General features: G+C 35.9%; 1 protein-coding gene and 1 long non-coding RNA gene across 2 annotated transcripts; both read left to right on the forward strand.

Moving 5' to 3' along the window:
- The first annotated feature begins 3,965 nt into the window (after window positions 1-3,965).
- LOC136804153 (uncharacterized) lies at window positions 3,966-4,879 on the forward strand. The gene is made up of 2 exons (XR_010846250.1): window positions 3,966-4,220; window positions 4,759-4,879. It is a non-coding gene; the product is annotated as an uncharacterized lncRNA (long non-coding RNA).
- Window positions 4,880-12,233: 7,354 nt separating this feature from the next.
- LOC136804157 (potassium voltage-gated channel subfamily H member 5-like) lies at window positions 12,234-23,938 on the forward strand. The gene is made up of 2 exons (XM_067060891.1): window positions 12,234-12,785; window positions 23,202-23,938. The coding sequence occupies exons 1-2, from the start codon at window positions 12,335-12,337 to the stop codon at window positions 23,411-23,413; spliced, it is 663 nt and encodes a 220-aa protein (XP_066916992.1). The 5' UTR covers window positions 12,234-12,334; the 3' UTR covers window positions 23,414-23,938.
- The last annotated feature ends 410 nt before the right edge of the window (window positions 23,939-24,348 follow it).

Raw genomic sequence — 24,348 nt, forward strand, 5'->3', positions numbered from 1 at the left:
CGCTATTACGTCACTTTCGTTTTCGACCCCGTTCATTTGCCAATGGCGTTATTTACAGACCTAATTGGCGTAAGCTCAAAATTAGGCTGTGGCGGAATAAGGGCAGGCGTAAATAGGGGTCGGCGTTTAATTAGGGCCGGTGGGCGTAAAAAGGGCCGATAAGGTACGTAAATTTGCACTTTGCCAAAAGTCCCAGGTTTTAAAGCATAAACCTAGGTTTACGGAGCGCAGGTTTGCAATATTTTCGTGCATTTGGCTTTTGGGAGCTTTTGGGCTTCCATTAAACTAGCCATAACTGCCGTTAAAAGTGCCACCGCAACAGAACGCTGTTCTCCAACAAATGTCATATTATTCTAGCCAGGAGGTGACATAAGATTTTCCAAGTACCGTCAACGGCTCTAACTTGGGACAGTCTGACAAAACATGGGACAGCAATACGGCCATCATTTTACTGAGCCTCCAAAGTCATACGCTACCCTCACCAGGTAGGCTTTCACAAGTTAGAACTGTTGACGGTATATACGCAATCTTGAGTTGAATTATTCAATAAAATAACAAGAGGTGACGGTGGTGTAAAATATTCCAAGTTATAATCTCAAATTATACCAGGACATTGTGTGAAATATAATCTAAAAATAATACCAGGACGCCACGTGAAATATCCCAAGTCATAATCTCAAAATTATACCAGAACGTCGCATGGTGAAATATCCCAAGTCATAATCTCAAAATTATACCATGACGTCGTGTGAAATATCTCAACACGTTAGCTCAAAATGATACCAGAACGTCGCGTGAAATATCCCAAGTCATAATCTCTAAATTATAACAAGTACCTTGAATTACAAAGCTCGTTTCAAGATTGTGTCTTTCCCCTTCTTATAAGTTCTTCAAAATATTACTTCCAAAAATCTCTTGGAACTCTGCATCACTATTTCTTTTCGTAAAAGTACCACAATTTTTAATGATCCTTAACCATAATGGTTCTCTAATTTCATCCAGCAGTCGAAAAGCATTACTTTTCATGTTGTTATTTTCAAACGGAATTTCCATTGAGCCACTTATTTGAAGCAAATTAAAAAAATCACTTGATTCTTCAAACGATACTTTAATTTTTATTTCTGGAAGAAGTAAGCGGTAACATATTTCGAGAAAACAATCAACAGCGCAACGCAAGAGTAAGTTCTGGCTTGAATTTCGGAAATGTGCAACATTCAATGCTGTGTCTAAATCAATTAAAAAATCATCCTCTTCCATGATTATGAAAAATTGTCAGATGTCAGAAGCAATAAATACGTACAGTACCATATATTTCAAAATTTTATGAAACACAATGTGGCTTTTTTATCAAATTATTCATTTTTATCGGAGTTTTCCTTTTATCGGAGTTTCCCTTTTATCGGGTCTTGTCTTATTTTGTTGTTCAGCTTGTTCTTTTACTTTTCTTTTCTTGTCTTTTGTTTGAATTTACAAACTGTAATCAAATTTTTGTATAAAGTAATGCTATTTGACTGATAGATTGTGCTAGAGAACTTTTAAACCCAGAACTGCAGAATGGCTGCCAGCAATAAAAAAAAAGGTGGCTTTCTTCGCATCCACAATTATTAAACATTAGAGAGTCCGGTCATAAAACCAAACAACAAACGTCCGCCGCGCATGCCAAAACAGACGAGCAATTGAAAATGAAATATAACCAAAACATTACGGAATCTCATATCAACCGCCGGAACAAAAATACTGACAACAAACAACGAAGCGCAAAAATTCGAGATTCCTGTCCAATATCCTTGCTTGAAACTATGCTGCCTCCTCGCTCGCCCTGAGGCTCACTCCGGTGGCAAAAACAGAGCGAGAATATAGCTAAGCCTGTTATTCCCAGCCACCGGACAAAAAGGAGTTCCGTAAATATCTTTTTAGAGCATCTGACAACAAAATGGTAGCTGGAGTTGCGATATTCGAACCATTGGTAGACATTGGCTGTGATTTGTTGATCTTTCACGTCTTTTGGCTTTCTGCTTTCTCACGTTGTACATTATAGTTTTGCTAATCAAATTTTGGGATGTACATTTTATATATTTTGCCTAGATTTTGAATGATGATTGAGTGCTTCAGTGCTTCTTATTTTTTATTTTTGAGTCTCTTACAGTATCATTTATTACTCTTTTTTTTATCTTTCTTTTTGAACTTTTTGTGACCAGGCGTAATCTATCGAATTAATCGAAACTAATCGAAGCTAATCGAAGCCATTATATTTCGATTAGTCGAAATAATCGAAGCCTAATCGAACTAATTGAGATAAAAAAAACCTTGGAAAATTCGATTAATTCGATAAATTTGATTGGGCTTCGATTAGCTTCGATTATCACTCGATTAGTTTCGATTATCCTTCGATTAGTTTCGATTATCCTTGAATTAGTTTCGATTATCCTTCGATAAGCTTCGATAAGTTCTATTCCCCAATCTTCTTTTTTGGATTCATGTCCCATTCATGTTCAATGGATGGTCCGCTCAACGATGTGTAAAGCCCGAAGGGCTAGATCTCTAGCTTTTGCTGAAAATTGTGTCGAAGTTAGATAGGAAATCCTATCTAAGTCACGTGACATTATAATAGAATTTCAGCGCTTGACCAATGAGAAGCTTAGCCAATTTTCGGAAACAATAGCAGAAATACTTTTTCCGATATGTACTCACTTTTTCTTGCTTAACCTGAGAACAGATTGTAATTGTTTTCTGCCCACCACGCCGAAGCTCTAAAGGGATGGGCGAAAACAAACAATCTGACGACTTGGTTGGACGGATTCATGCGAGACCGCGTTCAAAACATCCTGGAAACTAGCGACAGAAAAACCGCTTCAAAATTTGTTTTGATTTTGCTGCAAAGGATTATGGGTAGATTATTTTTGATAGATTTGGCGGGTGAGAAATGGCTCAAATGGGGCGCCGTTTTTACAACGAGCACCTTGTTGTAAAACTTTCAAAGCGGTATGGCCAATGTCCACAGATGTATATTTCGCATCGTACCTTTAGAGCAAAGCGTGTCGATAGCGAAATTCACATCTGGAGCAGGTAATTTCTTGCTTGGAAGAGCTTGAAGCACGAGATTTAGCCCTTCGGGCTTCACAGAAATCTGTGGGTCCGCTCCTTTAGAGCTTTACCTATCAGGGGGGAGGGGGTCGGGCTCAAAATCGGTGAAACGATAAGGCATCCAGGATGACCGTCCGGCCGTCACACGAACCATTCGGCCGGCCGTTTAACCGAAACGAGCAGCCGGCCGTCGAACCGAGCATCAGGCCGCCGTACCGAGCATCCGGCCGTCGAACTGAACCTCCGGCCATCGAACCAAGCACCTGGCCGCCGGAGCGTGCGGCCGCTAGCCCGCGGGGTCCACTTAAAGCTTTTTTATAGACTTGCTTAGGTGGACTGTAAAACAGTCCGGTAGATTTTAGTTGTTTTTGGAAGGTAAGAACAGGATAAAGCAATGTTTTTATTTGCAATACGGTATTGCAAATATGCTGCTGGTATTGATATTGATGATATAGATGTTTCTCATTTTTAAACTCCAAGTGCTCCAAGTAGTTTTTTTGTGAATTGGATTTTTAGTGTTTTTCTTAAAAAATGGCGACCTCGTCAAATGCTCCTAGTCTACTTCACTGGACTCAGCGTCATATCCATTGCAGTAATCTCATAACAGAACACGAATATTCTGCAGGCGTCACACGCGGGAAAAACTTTGAAGATAGAAAATAATGAAATTTATCATTTTGGTACTTTGCATCATACTTACACGGTGTAAAAATGGACAAACTAAATTAAAATACAGCAAGTTGATAAAAACATAATGTGTAAAAATTTTAAATTTATATAACTTGTAACTGTAAAATAAAAGCCGAAGTTGGCAACCTTCATAAATAAAAAATCAAAATGTTGGTTGATTCAGGTTGATTTGACTTGAAAAAGATTTTGATAATAGTTTTCCGTTAATGAACAATATATTTATGAATAATCCGCTATGAATGTTCCAGTATTAATGTGATATTATTTCCTGTTTAAATTCAGAGAAATGTTCACAACGAAAACTGAGCAGCTCTCCTAAGACGGTCATTTCGAAGCATTCGGCGGCCCAGTTGAGTGCTTTGAAAGCCGTTTACGCCGAAAACAAGTACATTGATGGCGACGGTGCAAAAATTTTATGCAATACCATCAACTTGACGGTGAAACAGGTATGGCGTGGGATAATTTTTATCAAATTTTAATAAGTGTGGTGGGTTATTCAAATTCCTATTTGTTCTTACTTTTCGAATACACGTTTTTTTATAAGAACATCCAAAACTTTTGAAGCCTTGGAATGTTCTTAACTTTTTTAATTAACTTGTTCTTAGCATTTTGGCCATCGAAGCCTTATGTTCTTATATAGTTTGTTCTTATAAAAAAAAACGTGTAAATGATAAAAGAGTGTGTCTCAATTTTCATTTGCGGAATTTCTTACAACACTTTGTTAGTATTATTTAATGGAGGCTAATGTTGTTTCTTTACAAGAACACAATCAAAATAGTTAACCAATCGAAGAATTTTTAGCGGAAACTAATTTTGTTAATTTTAGCGATTTGACGAAATTTTCACTTTTTCAGTTTTTAAAACATAAACATAAACTTAAATAAATCGCGCTATTATTTCTACTCGCTAAAATTAATCCACGTGAATTTCTTTGATCGATTAAAAGTAAAAAGAATATCCACTAAAATTATTTTTTCTCACTAGATTTGTACATGGTTCAACAATGAGAGGGCGAATGAAAAGAAGAAGTAATGAGATTATATTTGTAGTTTATTTTTTATATTACATTCATATTCTTCTCCCTTAAACAAAGCTAAGAAAACGATTTTGTTATGTTGTCTATTTTCTTGTTGTCTATTTCCAATTTTCGTTAAAAAAGGTCTCAATAGTGTCTGATTGAATAGTTAACCACTCCCCTATCACAGTGCCCCGGTGGAAATAAAGATTCAATGGGACGAATCTTATTGAAAAAATGAAAATTGGCATTTTGAAGTAAAACTAGATATAGCTTACACTAACTGCCACCTTTCAAATAATATGTTTAAATATTATTACTATTATTTATTTATTTACTTATTTTTATCCTTTTATTTCTAGACGGAAGAACCCTATTTTTATTTTAGAGAAGTCGATTTTATGATGAAAAAAAAGTTCTGTAATAATGGGAGATTAACTTTCTTTAACAGTGTCACTTATAAGACAATACGTTTGGTTACATGAAGATATAAATGTGAAGATTTTCTTTTTTTCTAAAAAAAAAACCATTTGAGCTACAAAAACATTGATTGAACTTGATCGAACTGCAATATAGGTAATCAAACTTTAATAATCAAACTAAAGATTTTCTGGTAAAGTTCGATTACTGTTCGATCAAACACACCTAACCTAACCGTTCGATTTCGTTCGATGACATTTTATGGTTCGATAACGAAAATCGGTTTGATAACGTTCGGTTGACATCGCCTGGGCTGGCATCGGGATCGGGGAGGAAAAGCTGGAACTTTTTCTTAAACAAAACTCATTGAATACCAGACGGTGTCAATCGAACGAATCGAACGCCGAATCAATCGAACGCAATTGAACGAAATCGAATGATTGCAATTCGATTGTCGAACGCAATCGAATCGCAATCGAATATTACCCAGGATTTGCTGTTCGATTGCTTCGATTACGTTCGATTGTATTCGATTACGTTCGATTGATTCAATTGTATTAGATTTTATTCGCTTTAGTATGGTACTTAAGCGCTCGGCCGCCCACGCTAAGAAGCTCTAACAGATTGATCAAATTTAATTTAATCGCAATCAAACTCATCGTGCATATTCGTAATCGAACGATATCGAAGATTAATCCAATGTAATTGACAATCAATCGAACCAATCGAACATAGTCAACAATCAATCGAACCATAATCTAACCTTACTCGAACGCAATCGAATATTACCCAGGAATCGGCCATTCGATTGAGATTCGATTACGTTCGACAATCGAATCGCAATTATTCGATCGCGTTCGATTACGTTCGATTGCGATTTTTGTTCGAAGTTGTTCGATTGACACCGTCTGGTGAATACCAATCAAACTTCATCAGATAAAAAACTGTCGTCATCAAACTTATATAATCAAACTAATCAAATCAGGCACGGTGATCGAACAGCTATCGTTTGATTTTGTTGAATAGTTCAACAGTTTGATTACTGGCAAAAAAATGATTGCTGAATTTCAATTGGCATGATTTCTAGGAAATACGTGAAAATACTTTCTAAAACTGACTGTTTGTCACAACTGGTTAACATTTAACACATAACTATCTGGTGAAAAAAGAGAAAAAAGATCATACCTATGTTTTTTGTAGTTTTAGTGAAGAAGAGGGCTATGTGTTGCTATTAGTAGTGTTGTTGTTGATGTTGTGGAAAATTAACTCTTTTTGTACTACTTACTGAGCATTATCAATTTATTGGTGCATTCACTAACTACACAAACATAAAATACTTAGTAGTAAACGAATAATAATAAACCTCTTTAAATACTCTACAAAAGACCAGAAAACATGATAAAAATCTATACAGCAGCAGCAAATTTCAAAAGTTAAAAAGCATGTGGTGCAATGAAGCAGCCATTAAAAAGTTTTCACGATGAATATGTTTACAAAAGCTTGGTTACACTTCTTACATTAGCGTATTTTAATTATTAAGAAAAGCGCTGTTTTTTATCTTTGTGAGTGAGTCCACCTTTAGAATATTGACCGTAGTACGCCCGCAGCCAAACACCCACGCCATAATTTGCGCCCCAAAAGTATTGCCCGGATAAACTACGGAATGTGAAACATACGGAAACTGAAAGACGACAAAACAAAAAAAAAAAAACAGCGAAAAATTTTAACCCGCCTCTCACTAATCGCGAAACTATTAAGCCACCTATGCTCCGCTGCGCTCCGCTCGGTGGCAATTATCCACTTGGATTATTAGTCTCCCTTCTTCAACGTGGGTTTCGGGTTATGTTTTAAGGGATATTACCCAGACTGTTCAGATCTACAGACCTAGTAAGCGTACACGTTTTTCTTTCTTTTTTCTATAAGAACATCAAAAATTTTTGAAGCCTTGGAATGTTCTTAACTTTTACAGCTTTAAGCCTCAAAATGTTCCTAACATCGAGCCTAACATGTTCTTATTTTTGCTAATTCTTGAGTGTTTTTGTCATATTTTCTAAGAAATTGGGTGTTTTAGTGCCCTAAGAAGCCTAAAATGTTCTTAACTTGTTCTTAGCATTTTGGCCATCGAAGCCTTATGTTCTTATATAGTTTGTTCTTATATAAAAAAACGTGTATGCATTTTTGGGACACTGTAAAGTTTTTCGGGATTCCTTATGCAAGTGTGCTTTTTGACTAGAGTAGGCCAAGTTCTGTAAAACCGGGGTATACATCTTTTATTTCAATTTCTCACCCGGGTTGAGATAATTCAGCTTCAAATTTCTGGGTTGGCTGGGTGATTTCTTCCCTCGAATAGGCAAACACAAATTATTCTGCCATAGAATGTAAAGATTTTTAAGCACCACATAAAAACCATAGAACGACGACGAGGGACCGAATTTTTTCAAAATTATAACCAGAGAAGGCATTTAAATATTTTTGGATGAAATTTGACCAATACTCGAGATATCCTCAAAGTTACAAAAATATCTTAAAGGAGGGAATTGTGTTGAAAAAATAAAATTTATTAGTAATGTATTCCCAAACTTGTGCTGTGTCAGGCCTCAAATACAGGCTTTATTGCTTGTTAATCACAATTTTTGGCCAAAGATATTTTTCAATTGCTAAATTAAGATTCCTGCTATTCCTGACTATGCTTAATTTTTCCAGTCATCCCCCAAGTTAAATATTCGTCAAAATTCTTCAAATATTTTTCAAAATTCTTCATTTAAAAGTTAGTCTCCAAAAATTTGTTATTTTTGTATTCTTGTCTTGATAAAGCATTTTGTAATCATGGTCTAGTATTATCAATCATAAATAGTACTACTCTTTCCATTCTTATTGTGTCATAAGACTTAAAACAAGGAATGACATATAAGCAGTCTGTATCAGTTAAATCAAGACCAATTTATCTTATTCTGGTGACCATACATAATATGTTTATCAAACAACGTACAACTTCAACTTGACTACATATCCAACGTGGTCTGGGTAAAAGTTTTTACATAACAGTCATAATTCAGTTCTGAGTAGGAATCTTTGATACTTTGATCGAAAGTCCAGGAATCCATAATCAAGCCATACAATTCTCTAAAATTTCGAAGTTATTGTTCTTGCTCATAATATTCTCATACAGGTACACATACACGTCAACATCTTGAATATGGAATCCTGAATAGGTATAAAAAGAAAAGAAAGAAAATTTCAAAAACTATGGTATTTGACTTTCAGACATTTATTGACAGTAGATTTGGTTTGTACAGTTCCTATTAAAACACTGTGACGCAACATAATCCAAAATACTGTAATTGCAGTAATGACAAATCAAATGATGAAAATCCTGTAGCACTATAGCTACTCTGTCACAGATTTTAAAGCGCACAGAACAGTGCTGAAGTTTTGTTGGATTATGTCACCAGTGCTAGCTGTGTATCCACAAGCAAAAGTCTTCCAGGCAATCCCACTCTGATACCCTCGCTATCAATACTACTTAAATAATGCTAACGTAATGTAAACTGGCAATTCAAGAAAACGTTGAACATGCATGTAAAAACTTTACTTAACTAAAGTTGAGTGAATGTAAACAAACTTTTTTTGGAACGGTCTTCAAAATAGATTAGATTAACCTTACTTAAAGCGTTTTCACTCTAGGTATTTTGGACAGGGAGGTGAAAACTACATGCACGTTCAAATTTTTCGTGATTGTTGGTATTAATAATACATCTAATCTTTAATGATGGGCAAGATAGCAACCATTCCTAGCATTTTATACCTAAGTCTATCCAAAAGAACTTGCTTATCTCTCATTGGCTGTTAGCAGTTGTTGCTATTTTGCCCATGATTCAAGATATCCCAGTATTATCATAGTTATAGTTTATTCATTCCAATATTGATTGCAACTTTAGCCAGCCAAAAGTATCGGTTGTAGAGTGAGACCGCCAACAATTTGCTTAGTTTAAGATGGTTGAGGCATTATTGAAAAGATCTATTGGAGTGACTAAAGTGAAGGATTGATGCAGCAAATAACCAAAGGCCAAGGGAGTCTATCTCTATCTATCTATTTGGTTGAGTCGCATGAGGCTTTTAAGGCCCATTTTCGCAACTATAGACGCTTTCAATTAGCGCCCTGTCAGCACCTTGAACTGACTACCGTGAAGTCGGGTAACTTGCATGCATCAGTTGAGGGAAACTTGCCTAGCCATCAAATGAATGACCAATCAAAGCAGCAAAATTTCAAAACAAATGAACTACGCAGCTCTACTCTACCATTTTTGTTTTGATTTAACTTTGCATTTTAATGACCAGACAGCAGGTCATTCATTTGAGGGCTATGCATGTTTGCCTCCACTGTCGATGCAAGTTACCCGATATCACAGTACCCAATTCCCCCTCACAGAGGGGGGCGTACGGGGGTCACAGACACCAAAATACCGACGCATATTTCTTGGATTGCCGTCCACACCGATAGCAAAAAATTATAAAAATCCTTATTTTGTCACCGCATGGCATGTTTGACACCGAAATACCGTCACTTTTTTCCTCAAACACCGAAACACCGACAGAAAAAAGGGTTAATACCGTCACACCGTCAAACCCGTACGCCCCCCTCACATGGCCTGGCATGGGTTGACCCGAGCAAAGGTTCATTCACTTGCCAAGTGAGCCGCTGCGAGTGGGAATCAAACCTCAGTTTCCTGCGTAGCAACCAAGGTCAATGACCACTATACCACAGCGTCACAGAGTGGGGAGTGTAAAGTTTCAGCATCACTTCAAGGCCTGATAAAAAGCATAAAAAGGGAAGCTTTTCTTAGGGCTGGTAAGTTGCAGAAAATGACTCTGTAACACTTTCATTTCTTATAAAAGCTTTATGATGGAAAGAAAATCATTTAACAGACTCACCTTTTACAATTCTATGGTCTTTTTAAAGAATTTTAACAGGATTGTCAACAATTTTGATGTTGATGTGTTCTGTGTATGCTCTGCTCTCTGCTGGCTGCTTGGTCGGTCGTCTGCAGGATCAAAAAGCCCGTGCAAAATCGAAAGTGATTCTCAAGACGGGGGTAACGTTGGAAATTTGAAAATCATAAAAGTGATTTTTCGCAAGGTTAGCAATACATTTAATATAAAGTGTTTATAGTTTTTGGAAAGCTTTTTTTCTGTTTTATAATAAACAGGGTGTGCCTTTTTATTAAATGTGATTGGAAAAAAGTTGTGACAAAAAAGGGTTTTCAAAGCTCTGTAGAATTTTACTGAAGAAAATTATGAATTTAGCACACATCGTGGGAGCCTCTCTTTCATTTTATTCGTCCTCAATTTAATCTAATTAATTAGTCTGGTCTTTAAAATATGGGTCCACCGTCCTTCGAGAGTCGTCGTTGGTTCGCCGTCCTTCGAAAGTCGTTGTTGGTCCGCCGTCCTTCGAGAGTTGTCGTTGGTCCGCCGTCACTCGAGAGTCGTCGTCGGTCTGCCGTCCCTCGAGAGTCGTCGTCGGTCCGCCGTCCTTCGAGAGTCGTCGTTGGTCCACCGTCCTTTGAGAGTCGTCGTTGGTCCGCCGTCCCTCGAGAGTCGTCGTCGGTCCGCCGTCCTTCGAGAGTTGTCGTTGGTCCGCCGTCCTTCGAGAGTCGCCGGGTTAAAAAAGAGGGACGTTTCATTTTTAGAGTGTTTATCTAATGTTTATTTTCCAGAAAGCCAAGCAGAGAAAGACATTTTCAAATTAGTGAGATCATTCATTCTTACTTGTCAATTGCTTATTAGAAACTTTTTACTTATTATTAATTTGCATGTCTGAAATCAAGAAAAAGGGTCTTTACCCTGAAAAAGTAAAAGTACATATATATTTTTTTCTTTTGGAATGTTGTTAAGGCCCTCCCTCACTCAATACAGAAAGTATTTGGTAATAAAAGGATTCTGTACCTATTATTACCTAGTACTAGGTATGACTAGGTATAGTCATATGTCTTGGAAATAAAATATGGAAATATGGAAATACATATGACATAGACAACATGGGTAGTCGTTTTTACAAGGGGCAGCTTGTTGTATAGCTTTTAAGGAACACAACTAAAAGCTACAGATGAGCCGTTGAAAAGGCTGATCCCCTCTCAACCTCGTTCCCTTCGCATTACCAGCTTTTTTATGCTTTACTATATGGTGCTAGATATATGAGAGGGGGAACTCGATCAGCCAACACTAGGGTATTCTCTGGCGTCCACAAGTAACGTAAATAAAGTCTGGGATACACGGGCACGAGGTTGATCCCCTCTTACTCTCGAGCGAGGAGAAAATCACTAAAACAAATCTCGTACACAATTTTATAAATCATAAATAAATCATAAATCAAAAGTAAATCAGAAATCTCGTACACCATCTTTCGAGTGATTTGCACGCCCCTCGCTCTCGGGTACCTAATAAACGGGGGTTTGGAATAAAAGCGGGGGAAGTGTGGAACTATTCTTAAAAGTATAGCCGAATCCCCACTCATAATAAAAACTCTAAAAATTAAACATCCCTCCTTTTTAACCCGGCGACTCTCGAAGGACGGCGGACCAACGACGACTCTCGAAGGACGGCATACCGACGACGACTCTCGAAGGACGGCGGACCAACGACGGCTCTCGAAGGACGGCGGACCGACGACGACTCTCGAGGGACGGCGGACCGACGACGACTCTCGAGGGACGGCGGACCAACGACGACTCTCGAAGGACGGTGGATCCATATTTTATTAAAGACCATATTAATTAATTAGATTAAATTGAGGACGAATAAAATGAAAGAGAGGCTCCCACGATGTCCCTCCCAACGACTTCCTGGTCGGACGACGACTCTCGAAGGACGCCGCCCCGACCCACGACAACCCTCGAGAGTCGGCGACCCGACCCACGACAACCTTCGAAAGTCGGCGACCCGACCCACGACGGCTAGTCCGGACCGGCATTATGAGCGGAACCCCCCCTCATATACAACAACAGTAAAGCGAATGATACTCTTACAGTGAAGAGTGAAGGAAGTCATTGCAATGTCTGTTCAAGATCATTTGAAACTTATATATATCATAATGATGGCTACATCAAGGTTTCTTCAAATTTGACAATGGCCAAGGTGGATGACATATCCACGTTAGTTTTGAAAAAAAAGCAAGCGAACTGTGTATCTCCAGGATCATGGTATATCCAATTATGGGAAGGGTTGATTGCATTAACTTGCTTGTTGACAACAATTCTTGTGACATTTCAAATAGCGTTCCAAGCCAGTCAGAATGGCCTAATGTTAATGCTTCACACATTTGATGCCCTTTTTGTTTTAAACATTATTCTGAAGTTTAATATTGGCTACATTGATAAAGGAACGGTAGTTTTAAATAAAGAAAAGATAAAGGACAGATATTTCAAGAACAGGTTTATTATCGATGTAATTTCATGCTTTTTACTACCTCTTGATTATATTGAATATTTTGATGCTGCTGCTGAAGATTTCAAGAAGGTGGCACGTGCATTGAAAGTCTTGAAAATTCTACGTCTCTACAGCTTGACCTCTTATTTTGGTAAGTGAAGTACTTTGATGGGATAAACTTTTGTGGGGATTCAAAAAAAATTGTAGTTGCCTTAACAACAAGATACGCCATCTTGAATTTTACTCCAGATCTGCCAAGATAGCAATTTTTTCGGTCCATTTTTGACGGTTACGCAAAAATAGAAATCCTGAAAATGTTATTTTTGTGGCCAAAACCCACCAGTAAACCACTCCAGGTCAAAAAAGTCACAAGGACCATCAGCAGACAGCTAAAAGTGCTTCCAAACCCAGATTATGGAAAGTTTGAAGCCCTCTACAGGAGGTGCTAGAGATTTTTGAATGTTTTCAAAACATTCCAAAATCTTTTTTTCGTTCGAATTCTACAGGAGGTGCTAGAGATTTTCGAATGTTTTCAAAACATTCGAAAATCTTTTTTTCGTTCGAATTCTCACTTCAATGCAGCGACTTAATATTTTTTGTAGGAAAAAGCTTCTTAATCCGCGTATTTTTTTCAAACAACCGACAGTCCTGTGTTAATCGGCGCTAATCGAGATTTAATCAAAAATTAAGCTAATCGGCCGCTAATCCACTTTTGAACAACCGGGCCCTGGAAAAAAAGAACAGATATTTCAAAAATATTGCTCTTGTTTTTATCGAAGGCACAAACAATTTTTTTGAAAGGCACAAACTTTTTATAAATGGCACAAACTTTTTTTTTTAAAGGCACAAACTTTTTTCCAAAAGGCACAAACTTTTATTTCAAAGGCAAGAACTTTTTTCCAAAAGGCACAAACTATTTTTTCAAAGGCACAAACTTCTTTTCGAAAGGCATGAAGGCACGAAGGCACAAAGGATTGCAAGGCACGAAAAAAGTCACACTAGTTTTTGAGTAATCTAGACACGAATAATTAGCTTTTTTCAGATCAAAATACAAGATAGACAAAAATTCACTCTTGGCTTTTTAGAAGTTGTTGCTCTTTTCTGACGAACCAAAAATATACAATTTTCATCTAATTGCCGACCAATAATTACATGAAATGTGAGGCTAACACTTCACCTGTAATCATCAGTAAATCAGTAATTTCAAAAGTTTTTTATCATTGATTACAAAAAGATATCCATGATGGATTACCTTGCCTACATACCAAACCAACCATTTTTAAAGATTTTCGAGACATTTGCTTGACATGAAGAAAACGCTACATACCAATAACTTTGGACATTAAATGATTCGCAAAATGATATTAACATTCTATTGAGATGTGAAACTGGTTCAAGTTGAAGAATTGATGAGAAAATGGGCAGTACAAGAAATATTTGTAATACAAACTCTTAAATGGGCAACACCTCTGGAACAAGTTATATGGGATTGTTTACCCAGTGACCCCAAAACAATGTCTTTAATGCTTGGTTCTTGCATTCATGAAGTCAGAGGTTTCGTGGATTTTCTAATCTTTTGAAACTTGTGTGATTGTAATGTTTTCCTGACTAAAGACACTTTGAATTTGTGATTGTTATCCCTGACTAGAGAATATACTGTGAACTTGCATTTGATAAACACATTGCATCTTGGCTTGGAGTATGTTTTAACGACGACATCATTTCTTGTTCAGATTGTTGTGTGGTGTTATCTTTTAGTGCTCCAGTGTAGATAGTGTCGTATATCCCCTGGTTGGATACACGTAGTTCTATGGTGCTTTTTGAAAATGTGTTCGAAATACTTTAATCGTAGAAATTTTAGCAAGACTAATTTTAGCGTATATTAGCGAGCCAGGAAAATCTTGATTTTTTTTGGATTTATTTTAGCGAATCACGATTTCAAAAAATTTTGCGTGGATAAATTTTAGCGAATACTCGTATTACAGTACATTATTGATTGAATTCGTTTTCTAGCATTTTTTTGCACTGAAACCCTTTCTATTGATAAAAATGTATCAAGGCAATATAACCAGAAATTTTGCGTGGATAAATTTTAGCGATCTAGCGATTCGGCGTGTTTTAGCAAGATTTATTTTAGCGAAAACAGGGAAAACTCGCTAAAACGCTAAAATTAGTCTCGCGAAAATTTCTACGATTAAAGTATTTCGAACACATTATCTTCTTAATATTATTCTTTAATTTACATCCATTGCCATAATAATATCTTATATTCTCTTTCTAATTTACAGTTCTATCTCCATCATAAGATGGGTAAAACTACACTACTATGTTACAATTATTGATGATGATTTGTGTTTTTGTGATGGCCTTTAGACGTTGATTGGTCTCTTTCCATCCTTGATTGGTTCACGTTTTGTTTGGTTGGTTTAGTCGTCTTGCTTCAGCTTACCGAACGTACATCTGTGTGTTTTTCCTAAAAAATATCAATATACTGAAACGGAGAAAGGGATGGAAATGATTAGACAGTGAAGGATCTAGATAATGGTTCTTGTAATTTATAAATAAATTGTACTTACTCATCCAGGTGATGGAAACATATTTATGATTTTTGTGACTTGTGGTTTTCGAGAAATTAAGTTGTTTGATTTTTTGTGTTTTTTTTTGATTTTTTAGGTGGAGTTCAAGATAGGTGTATGTGCATATATCACGATTCTTTTTTTAGGATTTTTATTGGTTATTAATGATGAAATGTGGTGTTTTATGTTTGTCAAAGAGCGGATAATATTTGTAATTGATATGGTTGATAATGTTTTTTCCGTCGTTTGATGCTTTGGCGAACCAATTTTTTTCTAGAGTTGTGAAAGGTATATTTTCTTTTTTGTCGAGATGTTTATGTTTTTTGTAGATTGTTAAATTTATGAATAACGTGTCTGCATCTAGTTGTTCTGTTGATGGTGTTTTCAATATGGGTGTTGAAGTTAAGGTTTTTGTCAAATGTAAGTCCAAGAAAATAGATTTCGTTTGCTTTGTCGATTTTTTTGTTTTTTATTGTATATTGTCTGTCGATTTCTGCAGAACTTTTTGTAAATGTGATATGTTTTGTTTTGCCAAAGTTGATTTTTAATTTCCATTTTTCACACCATGTGATTATTTCATCTAGAAGTTTTTGTAATGCTGGATTTTTTGAGTAGTTTCTATTTCTTCTTAGGTCGTCTGCGAATTGAGAGAGAAATGTATTTTTTCATCTGTAGGAATGTCGCTTGCAAATAATATGAAGAGTAGGGGACTTAGGCAACTGCCTTGAGGGAGAATCTTTTTGATTTTTCGTTTTCAATCAGTATATGGATTTTTCTATCGTGTAGGAAACTGTTTATGATGTTGAGGTTTTTATTTGAAATGTTCAGTGAATTAAGTTTATACTGAAGACCTTTTTTCCATATTTTGTCAAAGCATTTTTCGAAATCAATAAATATTGCGTCTACGCTTTTTCTTCGATTGAAGGCTTCTGTAATTTTTTGAGTGATTATAAAAAGTTGGTCGTTTGTGGATCTTTTTTCTCTAAAACCTGATTGTTCTTTATTGATTTTTTCGTTTTCTTCTGCCCATTTTCTAATTTTTATTTCAATTGTTTTTTCAAATATTTTGCCTAGTTGGTTGAGGAGAGTTATCGGTCTGTAGTTTTTTGTGTCATTTTTTGGTCCTTTGTTTTTATATAGCATGATCACTTTTCCCTCCTTCCAACGTTCGGGAAAATATCCTATTTCATAACATGAATCAAAAATATTTTTTAAAATGGGTGATAGGCTTGGCTCAAGGTTTTTTATAATTATATTTTGCATGCTGTCTATTTCAGGAGCTTTTTTATTTGAGAGTTTTTTATTATTTTTGAGATTTTTTCTGTTTCAAAGTGGTCCGTTCTAGAGTAGATGTTCGTAAAGTTTGTTTCATTGTACCATGTATTGGCGTTGTTTTCATGTTCTATGTCTGCTGTTATGTTACCTTGGAATATCTCCTCCTGACTTTTCCTGAATAGATCAGCTATCTCATCTTTTTTTGTTGTATCCTTTTTTGTTGTGGGATTGTAGATTTTTTTGATGGATGATTTTTCTTTTTTTCCTAAGATGTTATTAATACCTTTCTATGAGTCTTTGGAGTTTTTGGAGTTCCCAAGATCTACGTTTTTGTTTGTAAATCTTGACTCAGATTGCCTTATGTCTTTTTGGATTTTTTTGTTTAGATTGTTGAATTTGGTTTTTGTGACGGGGTTTCTGGTTCTTTTGTATTCTTTTTGTAGTTTTCTTTTTTCCTTGATGTCTTTCCTAATTTGAGAGTTTATGCCGTGGTTTGATCTGTTTATTGATGTTTCTGGGATAACCTTAGTAATTGTTGTGATGTATTTTTCCAGTCTAGAGATGTTTTCGTCAATTTCATTTTTATTTTTTGGAGGGTTTTGGAATTTGTTTAGAAGGAGGTTATTTGTATTAACCCAGTTAACTTTATTATATTGTTTGATTTTGCTGTTTATTTTTGATTTTTCGAGTTCGTCTTTTATTTTTATTTGAAAGGAAACCGGGGTGTGGTCACTGCCTACTTCATCTATGTTTTGCGTTGTTATTGAATGAGTTATTTTATTTGGGTCCCATACTGCAATGTCCAATGTGCTTTCTTGGCCTGTGGCCGGATGTTTGTATGTATATTCAATGTGTTCGCTATGTTAGAGATGTTAGAGTAATTTGAGATCATGGTTTGAGTTTTCTGTAAACCTTATTTATTAAGCTGTGCATTTTTCTGATAGTGGATTGTTTTTATAAAGAAAAGTGTTTAATAGCATTTTTTATTTCTTTTTCAAAAGTATTTTTCAATTGTGTTGATAGTTTCTCCCAATAGATATGCTTTAATTTTTGGACCTACCCCGGTGGGGTGGAGGTCCTATAAATTAACCCGTGTTCGTTAGTTAGTTAGTTAGTTAGTTCGTTCGTTCGTTAGTTACCAACTTTTCTCGAGATTGGCTCATTCAATTTTTCTGATTTTTTGCACAAAGGTGCATTACTATAAACCCTCGAATGTGACGGAGCCCGATTTTCGAAAAAAATTTTTTTCCGGCCGGTAGAACCGGAAATGTCCCGAAAAAAGCGGTTTTTTGAGATTTTCTCGAGATTTTATCATTAGTTTTTTGCGATTTTTTGCACATAGATGCACATTAGTACTGCCGAAAAGGTGTCGAAAACCGTTTGCCGAAAAAATTTTTTTGCCGGTCTGTAGAACCGGAAATGTGCCGGAAATCGTCGTTTTTTCACATTAACGTCACATTTTTTCATTTTATTTAATTGTTTCTTTACAGAAACATGTTCTTTATGATGATGCCCAAAACTTAGCATCGTTTGATTTCCAAAAAAATCATCCTCCTTAAAAATCGCCGGAACAGCCGAAAACCGGCGTAAAACGGTTTTCCTTCATTTTTTCAACTTATACTCGACAGATTTTCATGATTTTTTGCACAATGATGTAAAATGGCAATGCCCAAAATGTGACAGAGCCCAATTTTCGAAAAAGAAATTTTTCCGGCCGCTAGAACTGGAAATGTCCCGTTAAACATCGATGCGTTTCTTAATTGCTTTCTCCGTTCCAATAGATATATAAATCGAAATTTAAAATTATACATTACTTCCATTAAATTCTAATTATTCGTTTTATAAATAGGTAGGTCCATTAAAGTATTACTTGTTCTTTATTATTTTGTATTTTGACCAGTTATGTCTTATGTGTTTCATTGTTTCAATGTTCTTTGATTAGTTTGATAACCAGGTAGGTCCATAAAGGTATCACTTGTTAGTGTTGTTTTTATACTTGTGGTTATTTGAGAGAAGTTCTATTGATTTTTATTTTTTTGACTTGCCGTGAAATACTGTGCTGAAAGGTTGGCTTGTTTACTGCTTGTGGACAGTTGTGGATGGTAATGTTACTTTTGGTTTTCTGCTTGCTATGCCTAGCTTTTCGAATGATGTTTTTAGTGCCTTGTCCTTTGCTGGGTCATTCCCGGTTAATTTTTTTGTGGTGTCTATAATTAGAGAGTATATTTCAGTGTTTTCCATTTTTTGTTTGTGTACGGTTGATAATAGAGTGTATAGTAGTGGTAGTAATTCGGTGAGTGGTAATCCTTTTTCGTACTGTTCGAGTTTGTTTGTGAGAGTTAGATTTTCTACTTCCAGGGTTTCGAGGCGGTCGTTTAGTTCTTTATTTTGTTTATTAAGATTTTCTATGGTTTCTGTGTAAGAGTTTGTGACTGTTGTTAGTTGTGCGATATCGTTTTCCTGTTTTTCTAATTTGGTTTTGTGGTTGGTGTTTAAAGATGCGATTTCAGAGTATTTAAGGTTCATATCGGTGAGGCTTGATTTCGTGACTTTGTGAGCTATTTTTTCAATTTTTGGACCTACCTCCGGGTGCCCCGGTGAAGGTTCTATAAATTAACCCATGTCCGTCCGTCTGTTACCAGCTTTTCTCAGGATTGGCTCATTAGTTTTTTCTGATTTTTTGCACAATGATGCAAAATGGCAATGCCCAGAACGTGACGGAGCCCGATTTTTAAGAAAAAATTTATTTGGGCAAATTTGGGCCAAAAACTACCTAAAAATAGGGTTTTTTGGACTTTGTGTAAAATCCTGTCATTACTTTTTTCTGATTTTTTGTACAAAGATGAAGGGCAAGATTCTCTAAAGAATGGCTGAAGTGGTTTTTCCCGGAAAATTCTTATTCGTCTTAAATAACGGATTTTCGTATTTTGGGGGAAATTCCCTTTAACCAAATAAGAAAATATAGCTTTTAACAATGTTGACTCATTATTTTTTTCTGATTTTTTGCACAATGATGCAAAATGGCAATGCCTAAAATGTGTCGGATCCCGATTTTCGAAAAAAAATATATTTGGGCAAATTTGGGCCAAAAACTGCCTAAAAATAGGGTTTTTTGGACTTTTTGCAAAATCCTGTCATTACTTTTTTCTGATTTTTTGTACAAAGATGGAGGGCAAGATTCTCTAAAGAATGGCTGAAGTGGTTTTTCCCGGAAAATTCTTTTTCGCCCTAAAAAACGGATTTTCGTTTTTTGGGGAAATTCCCTTTAACCAAATAAGAAAATATAGCTTTTCTCAAAGTTGACTCATTATTTTTTTCTGATTTTTTGCACAATGATGCAAAATGGCAATGCCTAAAATGTGACGGAGCCAGATTTTTGAAAAAAAATATATTTGGTAAATTTGGGCCAAAAACTACCTAAAAATAGGGTTTTTTGGACTTTGTGTAAAATCCTGTCATTACTTTTTTCTGATTTTTTGTACAAAGATGGAGGGCAAGATTCTCTAAAGAATGGCTGAAGTGGTTTTTCCCGCGAAATTCTTATTCGCCTTAAAAGACGGATATTCGTATTTTGGGGAAATTCCCTTTAACCAAATAAGAAAATATAGCTTTTCTCAATGTTGACTCATAATTTTTTTCTGATTTTTTGCACAATGATGCAAAATGGCAATGCCCAAAAAATGTGACGGAGCCAGATTTTTAAGGAATTTTAATTATTTTGGGCAAATTTGGGCCAAAAACAGCTTAAAAGGTTTTCTGGGCCTGAATGATTTAAGAGCCATTTTTTTTAAAAACCTTCAGAATAAAGAAAGTCTGATACCTCACCCTCTTAGATTTTGATGAAATTTTGACCAAATGATCTATCACACAAGAAAATAAGACTCTGAAAATTTCACCTTGATATCTCAAGTAGTTCTGAAGATACAACGTCTCAAAGATGGGCTACTAAGCGAAAATTGACCCCTAAAAATCATGAACTCTGGTGGGGAGCAGATTTTGAAAGCCAATGAATTTTTATTCAAGTACATTAGAAAGCTGATTTACAGTGGATTTCAAGAACTTTTTGTAGGGAATCAGAAAAAATCAAATTGAGTCTCCAAAATTTTCCCCGAAAATCTCTAGCACCTCCTGTAGAGGGCTTCAAACGTTGCGTAATCTGGGTTTGGAAGCACTTTTAGCTGGCTGCTGATGGTCCTTGGGACTTTTTTGAAGTAAACTTTTGACCTGGAGTGGTTTACTGGTGGGTTTTGGCCACAAAAATAGCATTTTCATGATTTCCATCTTTGCGTAACCGTCAAAAATGACCGAAAAAATTGCTATTTTGGCAGACCTGGAGCAAAATTCAAGATGGCGTATCTTTTTAAGGCAACACCAAATTTTTTTGAAATTTTCAGCAAGGCTTCCTTAGTAGGTCTAGTTTATAGCCTCAAAAAAATCTCAATGGGCTTTTGAAGTCTCTTAAAGATATGATCGATTGAAAATTAGCTTAACTTCGTTGTTTTCTCCCTCGTAAAATGCTAAATCAGGCCCACTTAAGGGCTCTAACAGGAATTTTTTGTCAAAATATTGGTTTGATCTTCTCTAGCCAACTAATCATTGGCATTAGGGGAACAACTGAAAAAGATTTCAGGTCATTTCCATCAACAGATGACATTTTATGACTGTTTCTTTATTTTTAAGTACAGAATATGTAAAAAAATGAGACTGGCATCTGGCCTTTCCTACCATTCCAGAGCCCATATTTCCAGGAAACGCCTCAACCTTTCACAGTTTGGTGAATAATAATCTTAAATATAAGCAGGCTACTTCAACTAAATGGGTTTAACAGTACTTAATTCCTATTCAAAAACTTTTTAGACTCATTCAGAAATCCTACTTTGACAATAATTTGCGCTTTACCGCAAAATTTCTAAGTCCAAGTGTTTTGATTAATCTGGAGCAAAATTCAAGATGGTGTATCTTTTTGCGTCAACAACAAATCTTTTTGAAACTTTCAGCAAGGCTTCCTTAGTAGGTCTAGTTTATAGCCTCAAAAAATCTCAGAGGATTTCTGAATGAGTCTAAAAAGTTTTTGAATAGGAATTAAGTACTGTTAAACCCATTTAGTTGAAGTAACCTGTCTATATTTAAAAATAATATTCATCAAACTGTGAAAGGTTGAGGCTTTTCTTGAAAATATAGGCCCTGGAATGGTAGGAAAGGCCAGATGTCAGTCTCATTTTTTTACATAGTCTGTACTTAAAAATAAAGAAACAGTCGTAAAATGTCATCTGTTGATGGAAATGACCTGGAATTTTTTACAGTTGTTCCCTTAATGCCAATGATTACTCTCGGGTACCTTATAGCCGGGGGGGGGGGGGTTGGAATAAGCAGGGGGGGTTGGAAAAAATCTCAAAATTTAATAAGCGGGGGGGGGGTTGGAATAAAATAAAAATGTCCTGGGTTGAAAATGTTTGATAAGGAGGCTAATACAGCAGAATTAAGACAAAAAAAGGAACTTTCAAAAACATTTTCCCAAAAATTAATAAGCGGGGGGGTTGGAATAAGAATGTCCTGGGTGGAAAATTTTCGAAAAATTAATTAGCGGGGGGGGGGACGGCTATTAGGTACCCGAGAGTAGTTGGCTAGAGAAGATCAACCAATATTTTGACAAAAATTAACCTTTAGAGCCCTTAAGTGGGCCTGATTTAGCATTTTAAGAGGGAAAAAACAACGAAGTTAAGCAAATTTTCAATCGATCATATCTTTAAGAGACTTCAATAACCCTTACTGTTGTTTTTTTTCACCAAAAATGTTCCTCAAGGGCCTCAACGTAAGGCTCTGATTATCTTAAACCTCATAAAATTCCGCTTCTAACGGTACCAACGCATAGAATGCACCCTAAGTTAGCTAGGGGGGGGGGGCTAAACCATTTTTGTTTGATTAGGGGCCGTATTTTTCAGAAAATATTGGAGGCTAGCTTGCTAGGGGGGTATGCTGAGTGTTGTGTAGTAGAATTGGGGGCAGAGCTGATAGGTTGAAGATATTTTAAATTATGTTCAAAATATATGCTGTGGGGAAGGTTTCACCCCCCTTGAAAATTTTTTTTGCCTGTGGAACAAAAAATTTATCAAGAATTTGCATGCAAAATTTCTTTGATATTTTGCCTTGTGAAGGTGGGGGCTATGTTTCTAGAATTTAGCCTGGGGTTATTTTCCTTACCCCCCCCTGAAAAATGCTGGGGGCTGGACCCTTCTGCACACTATGTAACAAGAACGTTAACACTGAATTTTTTTCAAGGTCACATTTTTTTCTGCCAGACTATATTCCTTCGTTCCTTCCAGTTCCTTCTTGACTTTCTTTTCTATTTTCTCTAAAATGACTTTGTCCAATCAGCTTTCGAAGAGTAGAAGTAGAAATTTTTTTAGAACAGTGTTGTGATATGGAATGTTATTTAGCTATACTCTCGGGTACCTAATAGCCGGGGTGGAAAATTTTTGAAAAAGAGGCTAATACAGCTGAATTAGGACAAAAAAGGGAACTTTCAAAAACATTTTCCCAAAAATTTTATAAGCGGGGGGGTTGGAATAAGAATGTCCTGGGTGGAAAATTTTCGAAAAATTAATTAGCGGGGGGGGACGGCTATTAAGTACCCGAGAGTAGTTCAATATCTTTTGACCTGGACTAAAGATGCAATAAGATTGGAATCTGTATCAATATTTTATTTTTTTCAACAGGACATTACGAAGATCAGCTGGGGTTCAACACCAAAGCACTAAGGTCGTTCAAGTATTTCTTGATAGCTTACACATTGATTCACAGTCTTTCATGTGGATGGTTTATGTTAGCATGTCCAAATGAAGCAGATGTTAAAGGATCTTTTAAATGCTACAGCGATGGATGGGCTGTCGTCAAGAAACAAAGTAAACTAAACCTTGTCTTTTACTAAAGTTACTTAACCTTAGTTTATAAAGTGTGGTACCCAGTTGACGCGAATTTCCACCTTGGGTACTATTCCAACAAAATCTATGGCGTTTCAGAGAAAATCAGGTTTGGAGTAAAAAAAATAGGAATAAAAATCTACCATAGCCTGCCATAGCACTAAGGTTGCACAATTCTGTAACAGTAACCGGAAAAATGTAAATTTTGGCAACAATTTGTACTTTTCATTTAACAGCCTTTCATGTTAAGAAAACATAAAAGATCTTTCCTTGCCAGAAATTAGTCCACACGGAAGAAGAACTCTTCCTCCAGTTCCTTTTTCTCTGAAACGCCTTAGATTTTGTTCACGTTCATCTTTTAGAAAATATCGAGGACAATATAAGGGTACCGAGAAAGAATAGCGCTTACCCAATTGATGTGATACCTAAAAATAGCATTAGAATTCATTGTAGTGTAAGCAATTTTAACGCTAATTCAAATTGAAGTAAAAAAGAACTGGAAAAGAGACAAAAATGCAAAAAATTTCAACCCTATATCTCGCAAACATAATGGATAATGTTGAATATTACCATATATATCGAACAATAAAGAGTTTCAGCTTCTACAAATTGACGAATTTTTCTTTGTTGTGTGCACTGATATCTTATATAAAACACGTAGAGAAGAAATTTTTGCGGAATTTAATTTCGCGAATGAGCCGATTTGAAAAGTTTCACGGAATTTAATTTCGCGGTTGAGGGAATTATTTTTCTACGAAATGCCCTATTTTGCCCTGAAAAGACCAATTTTAGGGGTGATTTTTTTAATTGTGAGAATATTCCTGTTTCGCGGAATTTGATTTCGCAGTTTAGCCATTTTTGTGTGTTTTGCGGAATTTAATTTCGCGAAAATTTCTTCCCTTAAGGTAAATCAAGCTACAAACTGATATATTTTCTTCAAACA

Source organism: Clytia hemisphaerica, unplaced genomic scaffold, assembly GCF_902728285.1.
Source record: "Clytia hemisphaerica strain Z4C2 unplaced genomic scaffold, Clytia hemisphaerica genome assembly, whole genome shotgun sequence".
Taxonomy (NCBI): Eukaryota; Metazoa; Cnidaria; class Hydrozoa; order Leptothecata; family Clytiidae; genus Clytia; species Clytia hemisphaerica.

Bases quoted from the DNA above. Each gene is read 5' to 3' on its own strand.
- LOC136804157 (XM_067060891.1), top strand. From the start codon at position 12,335: ATGGCCAAGGTGGATGACATATCCACGTTAGTTTTGAAAAAAAAGCAA. The intron at 12,786-23,201 runs GTAAGTGAAGTA...TTTTTTCAACAG, and splicing joins CAGCTTGACCTCTTATTTTG to GACATTACGAAGATCAGCTG.